Genomic DNA, 16,695 nt, shown 5'->3' on the forward strand with positions numbered 1-16,695 from the left:
CCTTACCAAGAATGATAACTTTAATGGTCTCTGAAGTAGTTCCAGTTACATTCTTTAATTCAAGTGTATATTCTCCAGTATCTCTGATAGTGGTTTCACGGATGGTTAATTTAGCTACTTTAGTATGAGTTTCAACCGTGACACGCTCTGATTCTCTTAGTTTAGAACCAGCAAAGAACCAGGAAGCAGCAGGAGGTGGGCGACCAGCGATTGGTATCACCAGTTCTACTGGTCTGCCAGCTGGGACATGGATGGTCTTTTGAGGCATTGTAGAAAGATCGATTGTTGGCAATACTGTGAGGAAAGAAAGTAGGCATTTATTCTTAAGCATTATTTCTAATGATGAAGTATCATGAATTCAGAATTTTTATTTTACCTACTATTATTGATATTTTTTGGCAATTTGATACATACCTCTGAGGTCTTTTACAGTTACGGCTGTTACGATCTCTCTTGGTTCTGACACACCTTTCTCATTTTGTGCCCTTACTCTAAATAGGTACTGTTCACCTTCGTTTAAGGAAATAACAGTGTGCTCTAAGACGGTGGGTTTTAAGGTGACAACCTTCATCCATCTCTCAGTGCCAGCTTTGCAGGCCTCAAGAACATATCCAGTGAGTCGGCTACCACCATCGTAGAGTGGTTTTTCCCAGGCAAGAGTAACGGTTGATTTGGTGACATCGACCACTTCTAGCTTTGTAGGCACCAGAGGTACTTCTGAGACCAGAACTGCATCAGATGTTTCACAAGGTTCCCCAATGCCATAAATATTTTCTGGCAGCACTCTGAAATAGTACATGGTTCCTTCTACAAGTCCGGAAATTCGATAAAGTGTCTTGCTGCATTTGGTAGTTACTGTTTTGAATGCTCTCATGGCAGCTTCACGCTTCTCAATAATGTAATTGTTGACAGGAGCTCCACCATCAATTGTGGGAATTTCCCAGGTAATGGTCACAGAATCTCTTGATACTTCCTTAACTCTCACTGAAGGACAGGGACCAGGAGTATCTAAAAAAAAAAAAAAAAAAAAAAAAAAAAATAGAATGGAAGATTCATACTTATTTGCTGATTGGTTGATAGTTTTTTGTTTTTGTTTTTTGTTTTTTTACGGGAAAATGTATTGAACATAGTTTCTCTCTAGAAAGGTGATCAATCATAGGACAAAGTGTAATTTTTTTTTTTTTGGTAAGAAATCTACTCCTGGCATAGTCATTTTTAAGACAAATACTTACCATATACTTTAACAAGGACTGTTGCTGATTTCTTGCCAGATTGATTTTCAGCTTCAATGGTGTATTTTCCAGCATCGTACCGGTTAACTTTGTCCACGATAAGTAAAGAGTAGCTGTCAGTGGTGTCAATAATTGCCCGGTTTACAAGGTCAATGCCCTTCTTGCTCCATGTAATGACAGGAGGTGGTCTTCCAGATACAGACACCATCAGGCGCAATGAGGCCCCAGCTCTGATGGTCACGGTCTTCTTTAAATCATCTGCGAGTTCTAGGTCTGGTATTTCTGGAAAGTAAATGTCAAAATTTAATTAATTCATGAGCAGGTATGATGAGAAAATAATTCACCTAAAAGCTTATATTACAAATACCTAGTCTCTCCACAGGCTCAATTTCAGCAGTTGACTCGCTGTATTCACTCATACCCTTCACATTCACAGCAGCAACCCTGAAGGAGTATTTCTGGCCCATTTTAAGGTCTGGCACGGTGAATTCAGTATTTCTTATTGTGGCATTGGTATGCACTCGGTACCACTGATCGGTGTCTTTCTCTTGCATTTCAAGAACATATCCCGTGATGTCAGTGCCACCATCATACATGGGCTTGGTCCATGCCAAACTAATGCTGTACTTGGTGGTATCCACAACTCTTGGAGCGGAAGGTGGTCCAGGGGTATCTATGGAATTTAAAAAGGGGGATTCAGACATGATACAAATAAGGAAGTTTTGAGGTTTGTATTTTTGGTTTTCGAGACTCACAAGTGCATTATTCTCCCCCCACCCCACCAGTATTTCAAAAGGTCTTTTAATGTTGTAATTAAGGTTTAAGAAAAAAACCCTATAATTTATTAAATTCAGTATTTCCAAAGGCCTTTATTTAGTAAAGGATTAAAAATTTAAAAAGTGGGATTCATTAAAGATGTATCCTTACGGGCCGTAAGAAACACAAGTTAACTTATAATCTTTGCATCTTAACCCACAAGTATGTGGTTAACTGATCTTTCTTCTGATTCTTCTATCCCCAGAAGTGTAAGGCGTTATTGTTCTTTGTTAGCACTCACCAAGATAATCTGTGTAATTTAGCTCTTCTGCTAATATAGGGCAGCACTGTATGCTATATCATTATCCTCATCATTATTGAATTTAAAAAATTACACTTTCTTAGAAAGCTAGATGGTTTTCTTCTTGCTACTTTGGCTAGCTATTCTGGGTTCTTCTAGTTCAGCTCATTGCTTAACATACCTGTTCTCAGGGACTTTTCCTTAGTTGCTCAGCTTTCACGGTGTTAATATCACTTGTTACCTCTATGTTTCTAGTGAGTACAGGAATTGGTTTCTTCTACTTCCCCTATTCAGCCACAGTGGTTTACTCTTTAGTCATTGAGCTCAAACTCTGTTCAAGGATTTGTCACTCATTTTTGAAGGTCTTGTGACAATAATTTTGTTAGGTACTTATTAAAATACTAAACTTTATGCTCTTCTTAAAAGAGACTTTTTTTTCTTTTTAGTAGTTATCACTATACCACATTTTTTCCATTCTTAGGAATATTTATAAAATATATTTCTTTTGTATTAGTAGTAAAATAATTTATTTTTTACATAGACTAGAAAATATTGCAATAATTTTCAACAATGTAACTGCTAACTTATCAATGGAAGTAGTAGTTAAAATGTTCTGACTTGGCTATGCTTAAGATCTCTCTAAAAAGCATATGCTTTTCTAGATCATTCATAAATTCAAGAAGGTCTTGGAAATGGTATGTTGGAAAATTATTTGTAACATGGTTTTGATGGGCATTAGGTTAATGCGTGATTCTTAGAACTCACATGATGGTTCTCTGCATGAGATAAAGTTGGAAGCTTCACTGGGTTCACTGTTACCAGCGGCATTCACTGCGGTCACCCGGAACTGGTAATCACAACCTTCCATGAGGCCAGTAACCTTCAGCCTGGTATCATATATCACATAGTCTTTGTTGACACGTGTCCAGCGCAAGCTCTTTTTCTCACGTTTGTCTACTAGGTAGTTGCTGATCTCATTGCCACCATCAGATTCAGGTTTTGCCCACTGAATGATGATATGCTCTTTGCCAGCCCCAACTTCTTCAGGTATGCCAGGTTGTGATGGAATAGCTGTTTATATTTTTATGAAAATAAGGATGGTCAGAATTATACAAAATCACTGTTGATATGATTGTCCTCCTCTCCCCCGATCCCATTATATTTAACTACCAAGTTGTTTAAAAGTGTTAATACTCACTGAATGAGTTTCTGGCCACGATTGGCCCTGATTCAACAGGCACACCAGGGCCGTATTTGTTTACTGCCCGCACTCGGAATATGTATTCATTGTTCTTGATGAGTCTGGTAACCACATGGGATAGTGTTGGGCATTCGGCTTCAACAATCACCCAGTTGAGCCTGCTGGTCTCACGTCTTTCCACGATGTAGTGAGTTATTTCTGCTCCTCCATCTTCCTGAGGAAGGCTCCAGGCTAAAGTGCACTTTTCCTCTGTTACTCTGCTGACAGTGAGATTTCCACATGGGCCAGGGGAATCTGAAACAAGTGTAATGGCAAGCAACGATTAAGATCTTTTTTTCTACCCACACTTAAAAATGCTATAAAAAATAAAAGAACATTTGACATGCTTACCAAGGACTTTGACCATGACAGACACGGCCTTGGTCCCACTGGCATTCTTCACTGTTAAAGTGTATTTTCCACTGTCACTTCTGTCACAGAACTTGATCACAGCAGTTGCTCGTTTGCCTGTATACTGCAGAGAGACTTTCTCACAGAGATCTAGTTCCTTGTCTCCTTTGGTCCAGATAATTTTGGGTTCAGGTTTGCCACCAACTGCAGCATCAAGGACAAGATCTGAGCCTGCTCTTATGGTAACCAGATCACCCTGTAATCTGGCATCCAGTTCAGCTTTGGGTGGAGCTGTCATGGGCAAAAATAGATGTGAATAAATATAGGACAGTTTATTTTCATATAAATTGTGATAATTTAAAAGGAGAACACGAACATCGAAATTTTTTTTTTTTTTTTTTTTTTTTACCATATTCATCTCGGCAAGTGACGGGGCCTGTAGATTCTGATCCTTTGCTAATTACTCCTGCTGCATTCTTAGCCAACACACGGAATTCATAAGTGTCTCCTTCACTGAGAGCAGTCACAGTGAAGAAATTGTCAGATACGATGGTATAGTTGCACTTTAGCCAGCGACCATCTCCAACCTCACTGACTGGCTTACGCTCAATGATGTAGCCCACGACCTTGCTGCCTCCATCATATACTGGGGCAGACCAAATCAGTGACACTGTTGATCTTGTAACATCTGTCACCTCTGGTCTTCCTGGTGCATCTGGAAGGGATGCAAAAATGAAGTTAAAAAATACAATTCTGAATTTTAGTACCAGTAATAATGATGATAATAAATGAATGTACCGATTAAATATTGATACATACCAACTGGGTTTTGAGCCATCATAGGTCTTGAAGCCTCACTGGCTTTGCTAACACCTGCAGCATTGAGTGCATATGTTCGGAACTGATATTCTAGTCCTTCTACCAAACCAGTCACTTTGTAGTTACACTCTAAGCATGGCACTTTGTTTTCTTTCACCCAAAGAATGGTGTTACGTTCTTTCTTCTCAACCCAGTAGCCAATGACTTTACTGCCACCATCATGGTAGGGTTCTTCCCAACGAATAGACATGGCATTGGCAGACACATAGTAGACTTCAGGTCTTGTAGGAGCACTTGGTGGGACTAAATATAAATAAAGGTATCAAATATGAATACAGTTTTATAAAATTCAAGGGAAATATTTAATAATGGACTTCGAAATATTCTTATTTTTCTTACCGAATGGATGCTCAGCAACTATTGGTGCTGATTCCAGAGGCTTGCTGACACCAAATCTGTTCTCTGAACTGACACGGAAAGAATATTCCATGTATTTTGTGAGATGAGTGACTTTAATCTGAGTGCGCTTGACACTGGAATTGACAAGCTGCCAAGCTGTTGTACCTGATTCACGCTTTTCAACTATGTAATTAGTAATGTCAGTGCCTCCGTCATCTTTAGGTTCAGCCCATGATAGGACACATGACTCAGCCGAGACAGATGAGACCTCAATGGGGCCAGTTACTGGACCTGGCCTTCCAATGACCATGACTGTGATGGTAAATGTTTTAACACCAGCTGTATTTTCCAGGGTCAAGAAGTATCTTCCAGAGTCACCTCTCATGCTGTCCTTTACAGACAGGGTGGTTCTGTCCTTTGTTGTTGTGATACTCACTCGATCTGTGTCCTTAAGTCTCATTTCTTCAAGCTTCCATGTTACTTTAGGAGCAGGACGACCAGTGATTGGAACATCAATGGTAAATGTGCTTCCTGCTTTGCAAGTTATGAGCTGATTAGTAATTCCAGTGAGATCAGCAGTGGGCTCAATTTGAGGCTCCTTGATGATGACAGAAGAGAAGGCTTCTCTGGGTTCACTGTAGCCAGCGTCATTTTTGGCCTTCACACGGAATTCATATTCAGTGTTCTCAACAAGGCGCTCCACTGTGTAAGTCAGCTGTTTGGTGTGACCAGCCTCAACCCAGAAGTCAGATCCCTTTTGTCTCATTTCAAGGAGGTAGCCAGTGATCCGGCTGCCTCCATCATGGTCAGGTTTAAGCCAAGCTAAGACTGCAGAGGATTTACTTGTGTCAATGATATCAAGTCTCTTAGGTGGAGCAGGCTGTTCTGTGGCTACGATTGGTTCTGGCATTTCATAGGGTTCACCTACACCATACTCATTTTCTGCAGAAACACGGAAATAGTATGGAACACCTTCTGCCAGGTCACTGACCTTGAAGATCTGACGAGTGCATTTTTCGCTGATAACCTGCCAGCTACGACGACTTGCTTCTCGTTTTTCTACCACATAATGATGGATTCGGGCACCACCATCAAGGATAGGAGCATCCCACATCAGTGTAACAGATCCGCGGTTCACATCCTTGAAAGTGATTGGGCCAGGTGGACCTGGAGAGTCTAGCACCTTTACAGTGAATGTGATTGACTTGCTACCACTGTTATTTTCTACAGTGAGGGTGTATTTCCCTGCATCATTTCTGTTGCAGTTTTCCACGGTGAGGGTGCTGAAGGAGTCTGTTGTATGGATATCAGCCCGAATGCTGAGGTTAGAGTCAGGTTTGCTCCATACAGCTGTAGGTGTAGGTCTACCCTTGTAGGCAATGAAGAGGCGAATACTGGCCCCAGCTCTAATGACATGAGTCTGCTTGAAGTTCGCATCGATATCTAACTCAGGAGCTGTTAATCGGTCAACTGCTTTAATTGCACCGGTCGCTTCACTGCTGTCTCCTTTTCCGGCACCATTGACAGCACTAACCCGGAATTTGTATTCTTCACCTGCCTGTAGATCAGTGACTGTATATCTTGTTTTCACACATGCCTCTGCATTTACCTTGTGCCAGTCTCCCAAGTCAGCCTTGCACATTTCAATAATATATCCAATTATTTCCATGCCTCCATCAAACACTGGCCTAGACCATTCTAAGCTCACAGTTGTCTTGGATGTATCTGTCACTTTGACCACAGTGGGAGCACTTGGTGGGCTGACTGGCTCTCTACATTTGATTAGTCTTGAGATACCGCTTGCAGGTCCTATTCCTGCATCATTTTCAGCCATGACATGGAACTCATACTCATTGCCCTCTATCAGGCCAGTGACTTTGTATCTTGTCTCAGAGATTGGTCGTTTGCTGATCACTTTCACCCATCGTGTGCTCTTCTTTTCTCTCCTTTCGAGGATATAATGTTGAATTTCGTTGCCACCATCTGATTCTGGCCTTGTCCATGTCAGCGTAATGCTATTGCCTGTTACATTACTAGGTTCTGGAGTGCCAGGAGCATCGGGAATAGCTGTGAAATGAAAAAAAATTAGACATGTTTGGTTGGAAGTTAATCTTTTGACATTATACCACTTAGTGAAAACAGACACTTACTGTATTGTATTTGAGCAACCACTGGGTCAGAATCAAGTGGCCTCCCAACACCAAACTTGTTGACTGCAGAAACACGGAATTGGTATTCATTGCCACTTATTAGTTTCGTGGCAGTATAGCTATGGGCTTGACAATTATCTTCAATTAGTGCCCAAGCAAGTCTGCTGGTTTCCCGTTTTTCAATGATGTAGTGAGTGATGGGAGCACAGCCATCATTGAGAGGAGCATCCCACCACAGAGTCATCTTCTCGCCAGTAATATTGGTGAATCTTATTGGCCCAACTACTTTTCCTGGTGTATCTATAAGAAAAAGTTTCCAGAGTTAATTTATCCTTCTCTATTAAAATGCAACCAGGCATGTCTCTACCCCAAGACTTGTAAATGGCAAGATTAAGAAGCTATTTCAGAAGTACCTTGTACTTTAACTTTAATTTCTGCTTTTGTGGAGCCCGATGCGTTTTTGGCTTCCACACTATATACACCACGATGGTCCCGGGTAGCATCTCTAACAAAAAGGCTGGTGGATCCAAGGACATCAGTTATTTCCATATTCATCTTCTTTTCAATTTCTACTCCATCTCTGAACCAAGTTACTCGAGGTACTGGACGTCCCTGCACCAAAGCTTTAATTCTAAGGCTCTCTCCAGACTTAATAATGATGCCATCAAAGTACTCAGGGCCAAACTCTACGGTTGGTGGAACTACCAAAAAAAAAAAAAAAAAAGAAAAGAAATGATATGTGTTAGTTTGGCTTAATAAAAACATAAATGTGTTTTTCATTAGCACCATCCTAAAGCATAGAAGGTAATGTTTATCCTGTGTTACCAAGGGCTATTATGAAAGTAGGATTGATAATTGAGAATTTAGATTACGGGGTTGAACATCTGCATGCTATTAGGTTATCTCCTTTTTATGTCTGTCATGTTATTAATTTGCATTGCCACTTATAAAAACAGAAGAAACATTTGTAGATCGCTTACTTCCTAATGCTGCTTTATAGTCAAACAAGTTCCTATAAGAGGTCATCAGCTGCACTCAAGCAAAATGCTGATTGTACTGCTGGGTGTATATTGTATTTTAGTAACTTCGTAAAGCTTGACAGTTATTCTCGAGAGTGTTTTTCTTTACTATAAATGACTGAAATCAAAACTAAGAATTCATTCCCACTTGCATGCTATTTATATGGGAATGAAGCGAAACCATAGTCATGGTAAAAAGAATTGATGCCAATGTTGTTTTTCCTTCTCTTCATCTGAAAGGTAGAAAATCTAATCCATCCACTTAACAACCCTGGGTAATCTGCATGAAATGAGATTCCTGCTCCCCCTTTTACAGACCAGGGGCCAAAAATATCTTTAAAAAAGTGTGAATGCTTTTAATCATATTTGGAAATCAGTTGTAAATGCTTACCATTTTCATCTCTTGTCATGATAATGCCAGAAGACTGTGAGGGTGGACTTATGGTTCCAACAGCATTTCTTGCAATTATTCTGAACTCATATCGATCCCCAGGACTAAGTCCTGTGACTGTGTACTGACATTCACTGACGTCGGTAAAGTTGCATCTGACCCAACGATCGCTCCCTTGCCGTTTCTCAATGCTGTAGGCCACAATCTTACTGCCTCCATCACGCAATGGTGGGTTCCACTTAAGTGTGATGGTTTCCCGGGTAACATCAATATAGTCAGGAGTGCCAGGTGGGTCTAAAAAATTATATGGAAATTAAATGCATCATTTCTGTAACCAATTCTTCATTAGCAATGGGAGAAAAGTAAAGTGAATAAATCCATCAAACTCATTTTAATTTCAATTTTTTGTAGCATGGGTCTTTAAAAAGAACTTTAAATTATTTTATTAGACTGACTTAAAATCATTTCTTTTGCTTTATTTGACCAGCACTCTAGTGATCAGAAGATATGTGGGAAGGTGATATGTGGAAGAAAAGCAGTGTGTGATTTATTTGTTAGTGACATATTCACTTGCTGAATTAAATATGCTTGAATAATATTCACTTACTTACCTACTGGGGAAACAGCTAACGTAAATTTGCTTGGGTCACTGGGCGAGCTTAGGCCAGCAGAATTTTCAGCATATACACGGAACTGGTAATCTAGGCCTTCCATTAGTCCAGTAGCTCTATATTCTCTTCCAGATATAGGTGTTGTATTAACTCTTTGCCAGAGGATGCTGTTTCTTTCTTTCTTTTCAACATGGAATCCAGTAACTGCTGAACCACCATCGTAAGCTGGAGCATCCCAAGTTAGTGACATGCCATCAGAAGTCACATTGTATATAACTGGCTTTCCTGGGGGGCCAGGAATCCTGAACTGGTGTTTTGCCACAATAATGTTTGAGACAAGTGGCTGGCTGACTCCATATCTGTTTTCTGCCCTAACTCTAAACTGGTATTCAGCATCTTTGATTAGATTAGGAACTTTGAAAGTTGTCCTGGCAACACTTGAACACACCATCTTCCAATTAGTTTGTGAAGCTTCCCGCTTCTCAATGCTGTAACAAGTGATTTCTCCTCCTCCGTCATCTTCAGGCACGTCCCATGACATGATGACACTGTCAGCCTTGATTTCATCAAATCGAATGGGCCCTTTGGGCTTTGATGGTGGGCCAAGTGTGATGATTGTAATGGGAAATGAGTTTCTACAAACTGCATTATCAAGAATAATGGTGTATTTCCCTCCATTCTCCTTCTTGACATGCTTAATATTCAAAGTAATTTTGTTTTCGGTTTTACTGTAACGAACATACTCGCTTTCTTTCAATGGCAAACCATCTTTCAGCCAACTGATGGATGGTTTGGGTTTTCCTTTATAAGGTAATTCCAGGTGCACATTATGCCCAATTCTCACAGCGACTTGTGCCCCAGGGATTTCTGACAGGTCAACTTCAGGTGTAATTATAAGTTCTTTCACTGTAATTGGCCCAATAGTGACAGCATCACTCAGTCCTTTCTCATTTTTGGCAGACACTCTGAATTCCAGCACTGACTGTTCCTTAAGTTGGCCAACTTCAATTTCACAGGTCTTACTTATGCCAGCATGTGACCATATTTGTTCACCTTTACCTTTTCTTTCCACAACATATTCTGTGATGACACTACCACCATCAAAGTCAGGCTTGGTCCAGTGTAGGGTAACAGATGTCTTTGTGGAGTCTTTCATTGAGAGATCCCGTATAGGAGCTGGTACTTCAGCAGCCTTCACCGGCTCTGTAGTGTCACAGGGTTCCCCAATTCCAATTTCATTTTCTGCAAGAACTCTGAAGAAGAATGGAGTTTTCTCTGACAAATCTGTTATCTTAAAGGATGTACTAGAACATTTGTGTGACACTGAAGACCATGTTCTCTTGGTGGCATCTCTCTTTTCAATGATATAATTAATTATGGGAGATCCTCCATCAATGAGAGGAGGATCCCAGAACAAAGTGACTGTGCCTCGAGAAACATGTTTAACCTGTAGTTTCTGGCAGGCAGCTGGTGTATCAAGCACTTTAACACTCACAGTCGAAGACTTTGGTTGACCAACACCATTTTCAATTGTAAGAATATATTTTCCTGTATCATTGCGAGTGACTTGAGGAATAATTAGTAATGAAGATGAATCAGTGTTTTGAATGTTGTATCTGGCATCACTGCCCAGATTCTTCTCATCTTTTCTCCACGTGACAGTAGGTGGAGGTCTGCCTTTAAAGGGAATCAACACGTGTACATCTTCACCGGCTTTAGCTATAACAGAGGTTCTGAGAGCCACATCTAGGTCGATCTCTGGTTCCTCTGTAGAAACAAAATGGACATACGTTTTGAATTTTAAAGCAAGAAAATGAATGATTTCTTAGCAGCACTCTAATAAAAATAAACACACAACCATACCAGTAGGTACATACCAAGTATATCTTTAGCTTGAACAGGTTCAGTCATTTCTATAGGTTCTCCTTGTCCAGCACAGTTTATAGCAGATACCTGGAAGTAGTAGTTGACTCCAGGTTTCAGGTTAGATACCACATATTCTGTAGTTCTGACCTCTCCCTTGGTAGAGACAACAGTCCATTCCTCTTCCTCTCCTTGTCTCATCGCAACAACATATCCGGTAACAGCGCTGCCTCCATCATAGACAGGTTTACTCCAGCCAAGAGTGATGGACGATTTGGTTGAATCTGCAATTCTTATCTTAGCTGGTGGGCCTGGAGGGTCTGGAATGACCATTCATAATACCACAATTACACAATCATGTACAATTTAGTGACCTCAAAGAGACATAGCGAAGATGCAGCATTTATGAGCACTTACCAATAGGATCGGCAGCTTTGTAGAAGTCAGATGGTTCAGAAAATGGACCCTGACCAGCAGCATTTACAGCACAAACTCGGTATTGGTAGTCATTGTTTTCTGTGAGTCCTGTCACTTTCTCTCTGGTGTCACGGATAGTCTCCTTTAGGACTTTAAACCATCCTAGGCTTTTCTTGTCTCTTTTCTCAAGGAAATAGCCACTCACTTCACTACCACCATCAGCAATTGGCCTGCTCCAGACAACAGTCATTGAATTCTTGGTAATCTGTGTCACCTCTGGTACGCCTGGAGGTCCAGGAGTAACTATTTAAAAAGAAAAGGAAAAGGAGTTTGAAGGATCAACACCACCGATAAATTCATTTTCAAGAATAGTAGTTTTACTTATTATACTTTCCACCTTTTGAAAAGGATGATAATGAGGGGAGATGTGAGATAAAAGAAAATCAAAATCATTCTAAGAAAACATATTCACAAGCTAGCAGAATAGTTTATTTGTAAAATATTCAAGCATTTGATTTCAGTTTCCTAATGAAATTATGTCTCACCAAATGCATTCTTTGCTACCACTGGATCAGATTCCAGTGGATCGCCAATTCCATATTTGTTCACGGCTCGAACCCGGAAGATGTACTCATTTCCTTTGATAATTTTGGTGGTTGTAATGATGCACTCTTCCAAATTTTCGGACACCATAGACCACACAACGCGGCTTGTCTCACGTTTTTCCACGATGTAGTGAGTGATTTTTGCACCGCCATCATCTGCTGGCGGGCGCCAGAGAAGAGTTATCTTTTCAGCAGTGACCGTCTTGAATTCAATTGGTCCACCTGGAGGTCCTGGTTTGTCTGTTAATGAAAGAATGAAACAATATGTCAGTACTTTTTAGAAGACTACTCATTTAAAATTGCTAAGTTTTAGATAATAAAATATGATGTTGTCCTATAATCAGCACCTACCAAGGATCTGCACTCTGATGGTGGCTGAGGCTGAGCCCATGGCATTCCTTAGTTTTAATTCATAGATTCCACTATTAAGGCGATTTGCATCTTTGATGAGTATAGATGCAAGGTCAGTGGTATTTTCAACACACACCAGTGCATTGGTTTGTAACTCTTTATCATCTTTGTACCACTCAATTGTAGGCTCAGGTTTCCCAGAAATGCCAGCTCTGAGCTTCACAGATGTACCTGCTCTATATTTGACAACTTCTGTATATTCTAGAGGCAAATCAATTACAGGTCCACCTGCAAGAGAAACAGATGAGAAATATTTAAAGGATCACAAGGATGGAAAAAATAATTGCAACTTCAAAGTAAGGCCATTGGTCTTTATTAAGTAATATAGTACTTTTTTTTTTTTACATGGTAGTTCTAATTTTATTTACCTATTATTTTAAATTTTTTGTTTTTAATGTTTTTGTTTTATTTTTAAATAATATTTTAATAATGTTTTAATGTTTTATTTTTGAGGTGGACAGAGCATGAGCAGGGGAGGGGCAGAAAGAGAGGGAGACACAGAATCGGAAGCAGGCTCCAGTCTCCAAGCTGTCAGCACAGAGCCCGACGTGAGGCTCGAACTCACAGACTGTGAGATCATGACCTGAGCCGAAGTCGGATGCTTAACCAACTGAGCCACCCAGGCACCCCATATTTACCTATTATTTTAAACAGTAAAACTTTACAAGCCATAGTTCTATCCCAGATGGGGAAGAAAGGTTGTAAGGAAGCTCTGCCCTCCAATGACACACTAATTGCACAAGGACTTCAATGCCTTTGAAATGTATTTTAAAGTCTATCAGGTATTTAATTCTAAGGATAAAATGGGATATGGTAGTGAGAACATCCCTAAAGAAGTTGTATTATCCATTTTCTTTCATTTCAGATTCTCCTTTCTTTTCCTCTATCTCCTATTCTTGTTATTTTCTCTTCCCAGTTCACTGATATCCAAGTGTGGATTGTTCATGTCTGACTCTTGAAGTCTGAATTCATTACTCACAGAGTATTTCACTGGACAGATTTTCTGCCAGGCTGGTTAGAAGCTTAGGACTTTTGAGAAACTAAATTTGAGAATAAATTTGACTTGCTTCACAGTCTCACAACAGTGTTCACAAAGCCTGATTCATAAAGAGCAGCCTTGAGGTTCTCAGCATGAGGACAGGAGTGGATACTTATGCCGAGACACCATAGAGACTCCTTGAACACACGGAACTTTTAAAAAGAGTATCATAGGGTACATAACCCTCATGAAATTTTAATTTTGAAACCACTGTTGAGTTGAATCTGTTCTTTATCTTCTATAATGGTCAAGTGTGTGTATTTTGTAATGACAGCAATGTAGACAGAATTCTGGAGTCTGTCTCTTTGAATTCCCACTCTACACTGATGAGCTGCTTGATGTTGGGGAAGTTACATATAAGCACTCTAAACCTCAGTTTCTCTTCTGTAAAATGGGATAATGTTAGGGCTGTTAGAATTAGGGGAGAGAATTCATGAAAGCACCCAGTATATGTTAGCTGCTGCTAATACTATCATTAATGCCTCTGTTTAGTCTTTCATTTATGTAAGACGAAAATTATCTGAGTACTCAACCATGGTTTTAATTATTAATTCTCATGTTTTAAAATAGAAAAAAGGGAAAGTGCCAACTCATAAATACAATCAAAGAATTCTAAAAGGTTGAAGTTGCAAAGGACTTTAGATATCCTGTAGTCCAAATCTCACATTTTACAGTTAGGTCAAGAGACCAGCAGAGATTAAGGAACTTTCCTAAGATTCTCAGCTAGTTCATACACTTTCTTCAAATATCTAATTAAGGTGCATAGTCAAAGTTATTCTATAGATTAGAACCAGAAAAAGCAAGGAAAGATATTGGGTTAAAATGCTATTGGGATTAAAAGTTCTAAAAATGCTTACCATAAGAATCGATGCACGTAATGGGGCCTACAACCTCAGATGGATTGCTGACAGAACCAACGGCATTCCTAGCAAAGACCCGGAATTCATACTGGGAATTCTGAGTCAAGCCAGAGACAGTGAATTGAGTCTCGATAACATTGGTGAAGCTGGCCTTGGTCCATCTGCCATCTGGAAGGTCTCGTCTCTCAACAATATAGCCTGTGATCTTGCTTCCTCCATCGAAAGCTGGTTGTTGCCATGAAAGGTGGACAGAGTTTTTGGAAATATCAGTGATACGGACATTTCTTGGGGGTTCTGAGGAAGTAAGAGAAAGCAAATCAGTGGAACTTATGTCAACATTATTTTGCTTTTCAGAAATAAGATTTTAATTTTTAAGTAGTCAGAATTGTCCTTCTTATGAAAAATACATACCACAGGCATCAATGGCTAGGACTGGTTCAGAAGGATGGCTGGGTTTTCCAACACCAGCAGCATTTTCTGCATATACCCTAAATTCATAAATAAGTCCAGCACTGATCGTTGTGACTTTGAAGTGAGTTGTGCGGATGACCAATTTGTTGGCTTTCTGCCACAAAATACTGTTTCTGTCTTTCATTTCCAGGTGGTAGCCTATAACTGCACTGCCTCCATTGGACACTGGTTCATGCCAGCCCACGGTGATGCTTTCTCGAGTAACATTAGTGACCCAGGGTGTAGATGGTGGTCCAGGTGTTGCTACAAGAGACAGGAATCCCTTAGGTTAGTACAGATATTTAAAACACTTATGTAAATGAAAACCTGGGATCTTTGAAAAGTTCAACAACTTACTGTATGGTAATTTGACAATCACACAAGCTGAATCTATGTGATCACTGATGCCAAAGCGATTTTCTGCCTTGACGCGGAATTGGTATTCTTCTCCTGTGGTCAGTTTCATGACTTTAATCATGGTCCTTGCAACCGTTGCAGACACTTCAGTCCATACTGCAGTACTTGTCTCTCTCTTGAGTACAATGTAGTTGGTAACTTGACTTCCACCATCATACTTAGGTGGCTCCCATTTGAGAGTCACGCTTTCTTCTGTTATATTGCTAATAACAACAGGGCCAGTAGGGGGACCAGGCCTATCCAATACAATGATGTTAATGAAAGCTTTTGTTGTTCCACTGGCATTGGCGGCAGTGATCTCATATCTTCCAGCATCAGCAGTAACGCTTTCTTTGAGATTGATGGTCAGGTTCTCAGCAGTAATTTCAGTGTTAAACCTCATGGTTGCTTTCAGGGGGACACCATCTTTTGATAAGGTCACTTTGGGCAGTGGTTTTCCAGAAATAGGAATGTCAACTTTAAGGTTTGAACCAGCTCTAACATATACAGTATGACTTGGGAAATTCTTCATATCAATTTCAGGTGGTTCTGAAAGATAAGAATATGTCAGACGAAGGTGAAAAAGAGTTTCTAAAAATTAATACAAACCATTTCAAATTTTGCTTTTACATAAAATTAGACATACCCAGTTGTTCCTTAATAAGAACAGGAAGCAGAAGCTCTCTGGGGTCACTCAGACCAGCTTGATTTTCAGCAAACACCCGGAAAAAGTATTCAGAATTCTCCCTCAGACCAGAAACAACATGATGGGTTGATTTCACCACTGCGCATTTAACCCAATTTTTCTGTCCCTTTTCTAGTGCTTCAACGACATAGTGTACAATTCTGCTTCCACCGTCGTGTTCTGGCTTCAACCAGGTCAGGGAAACACTATCTTTGGATACACCTGTTACTCCAAGTTTTTCAGGTGGGCTTGGTTTTTCTAAGAAAGTAAAACATCAAAATAAAGGGATTATTACAACATTCCTCCCCTCATGTGTTCTTTCTGCACTGTCAGAGAAAAATTTTAAATGAAGGCTACATACTTAATTTTTGATTTGAGTCTCTCTTTTCATATGACCAGTTTAGCTTCTGAGCCAAGCAAAACTTCCCCAAGCTTTGGTCATTACATGTCAGGATACGTCATTGGAGTCAAATTCAAATTAAGTGTCAAATGACTAGATTAAATGGTAAAATGCATCCCAAATTTATCATGGGTATAAAAGTGAGGAATAAGATGAACAATCTTGTAAGATTTTGGCACACACATACTATATATGTGCAGTCAAATTCAGTTATACGTAAATTCAATATATATTTTCCAATTCCAGCTATGTAAGTTTCTGCAATTTATCAACAAAAAAACTTTTTGTATTAGAGATTTC

General features: G+C 39.8%; 1 protein-coding gene across 1 annotated transcript in view; it reads right to left on the reverse strand.

Annotated features, from left to right (window-relative positions):
- TTN (titin) overlaps positions 1–16,695 on the reverse strand; it is a 277,250-nt gene that overhangs the window by 17,337 nt on the left and 243,218 nt on the right. The window contains 22 exon segments of the mRNA XM_042994799.1: positions 7–294; positions 415–1,008; positions 1,233–1,514; positions 1,600–1,905; positions 3,055–3,360; positions 3,488–3,784; positions 3,881–4,171; positions 4,290–4,595; positions 4,700–5,002; positions 5,099–7,165; positions 7,249–7,548; positions 7,662–7,949; positions 8,659–8,952; positions 9,270–11,036; positions 11,147–11,452; positions 11,550–11,852; positions 12,095–12,394; positions 12,506–12,793; positions 14,462–14,758; positions 14,876–15,178; positions 15,272–15,859; positions 15,957–16,253. Coding sequence (XP_042850733.1) covers positions 7–294; positions 415–1,008; positions 1,233–1,514; positions 1,600–1,905; positions 3,055–3,360; positions 3,488–3,784; positions 3,881–4,171; positions 4,290–4,595; positions 4,700–5,002; positions 5,099–7,165; positions 7,249–7,548; positions 7,662–7,949; positions 8,659–8,952; positions 9,270–11,036; positions 11,147–11,452; positions 11,550–11,852; positions 12,095–12,394; positions 12,506–12,793; positions 14,462–14,758; positions 14,876–15,178; positions 15,272–15,859; positions 15,957–16,253 — 10,371 coding nt within the window.

Source organism: Panthera tigris, chromosome C1 (genome assembly GCF_018350195.1).
Source record: "Panthera tigris isolate Pti1 chromosome C1, P.tigris_Pti1_mat1.1, whole genome shotgun sequence".
Lineage (NCBI taxonomy): Eukaryota > Metazoa > Chordata > Mammalia > Carnivora > Felidae > Panthera > Panthera tigris.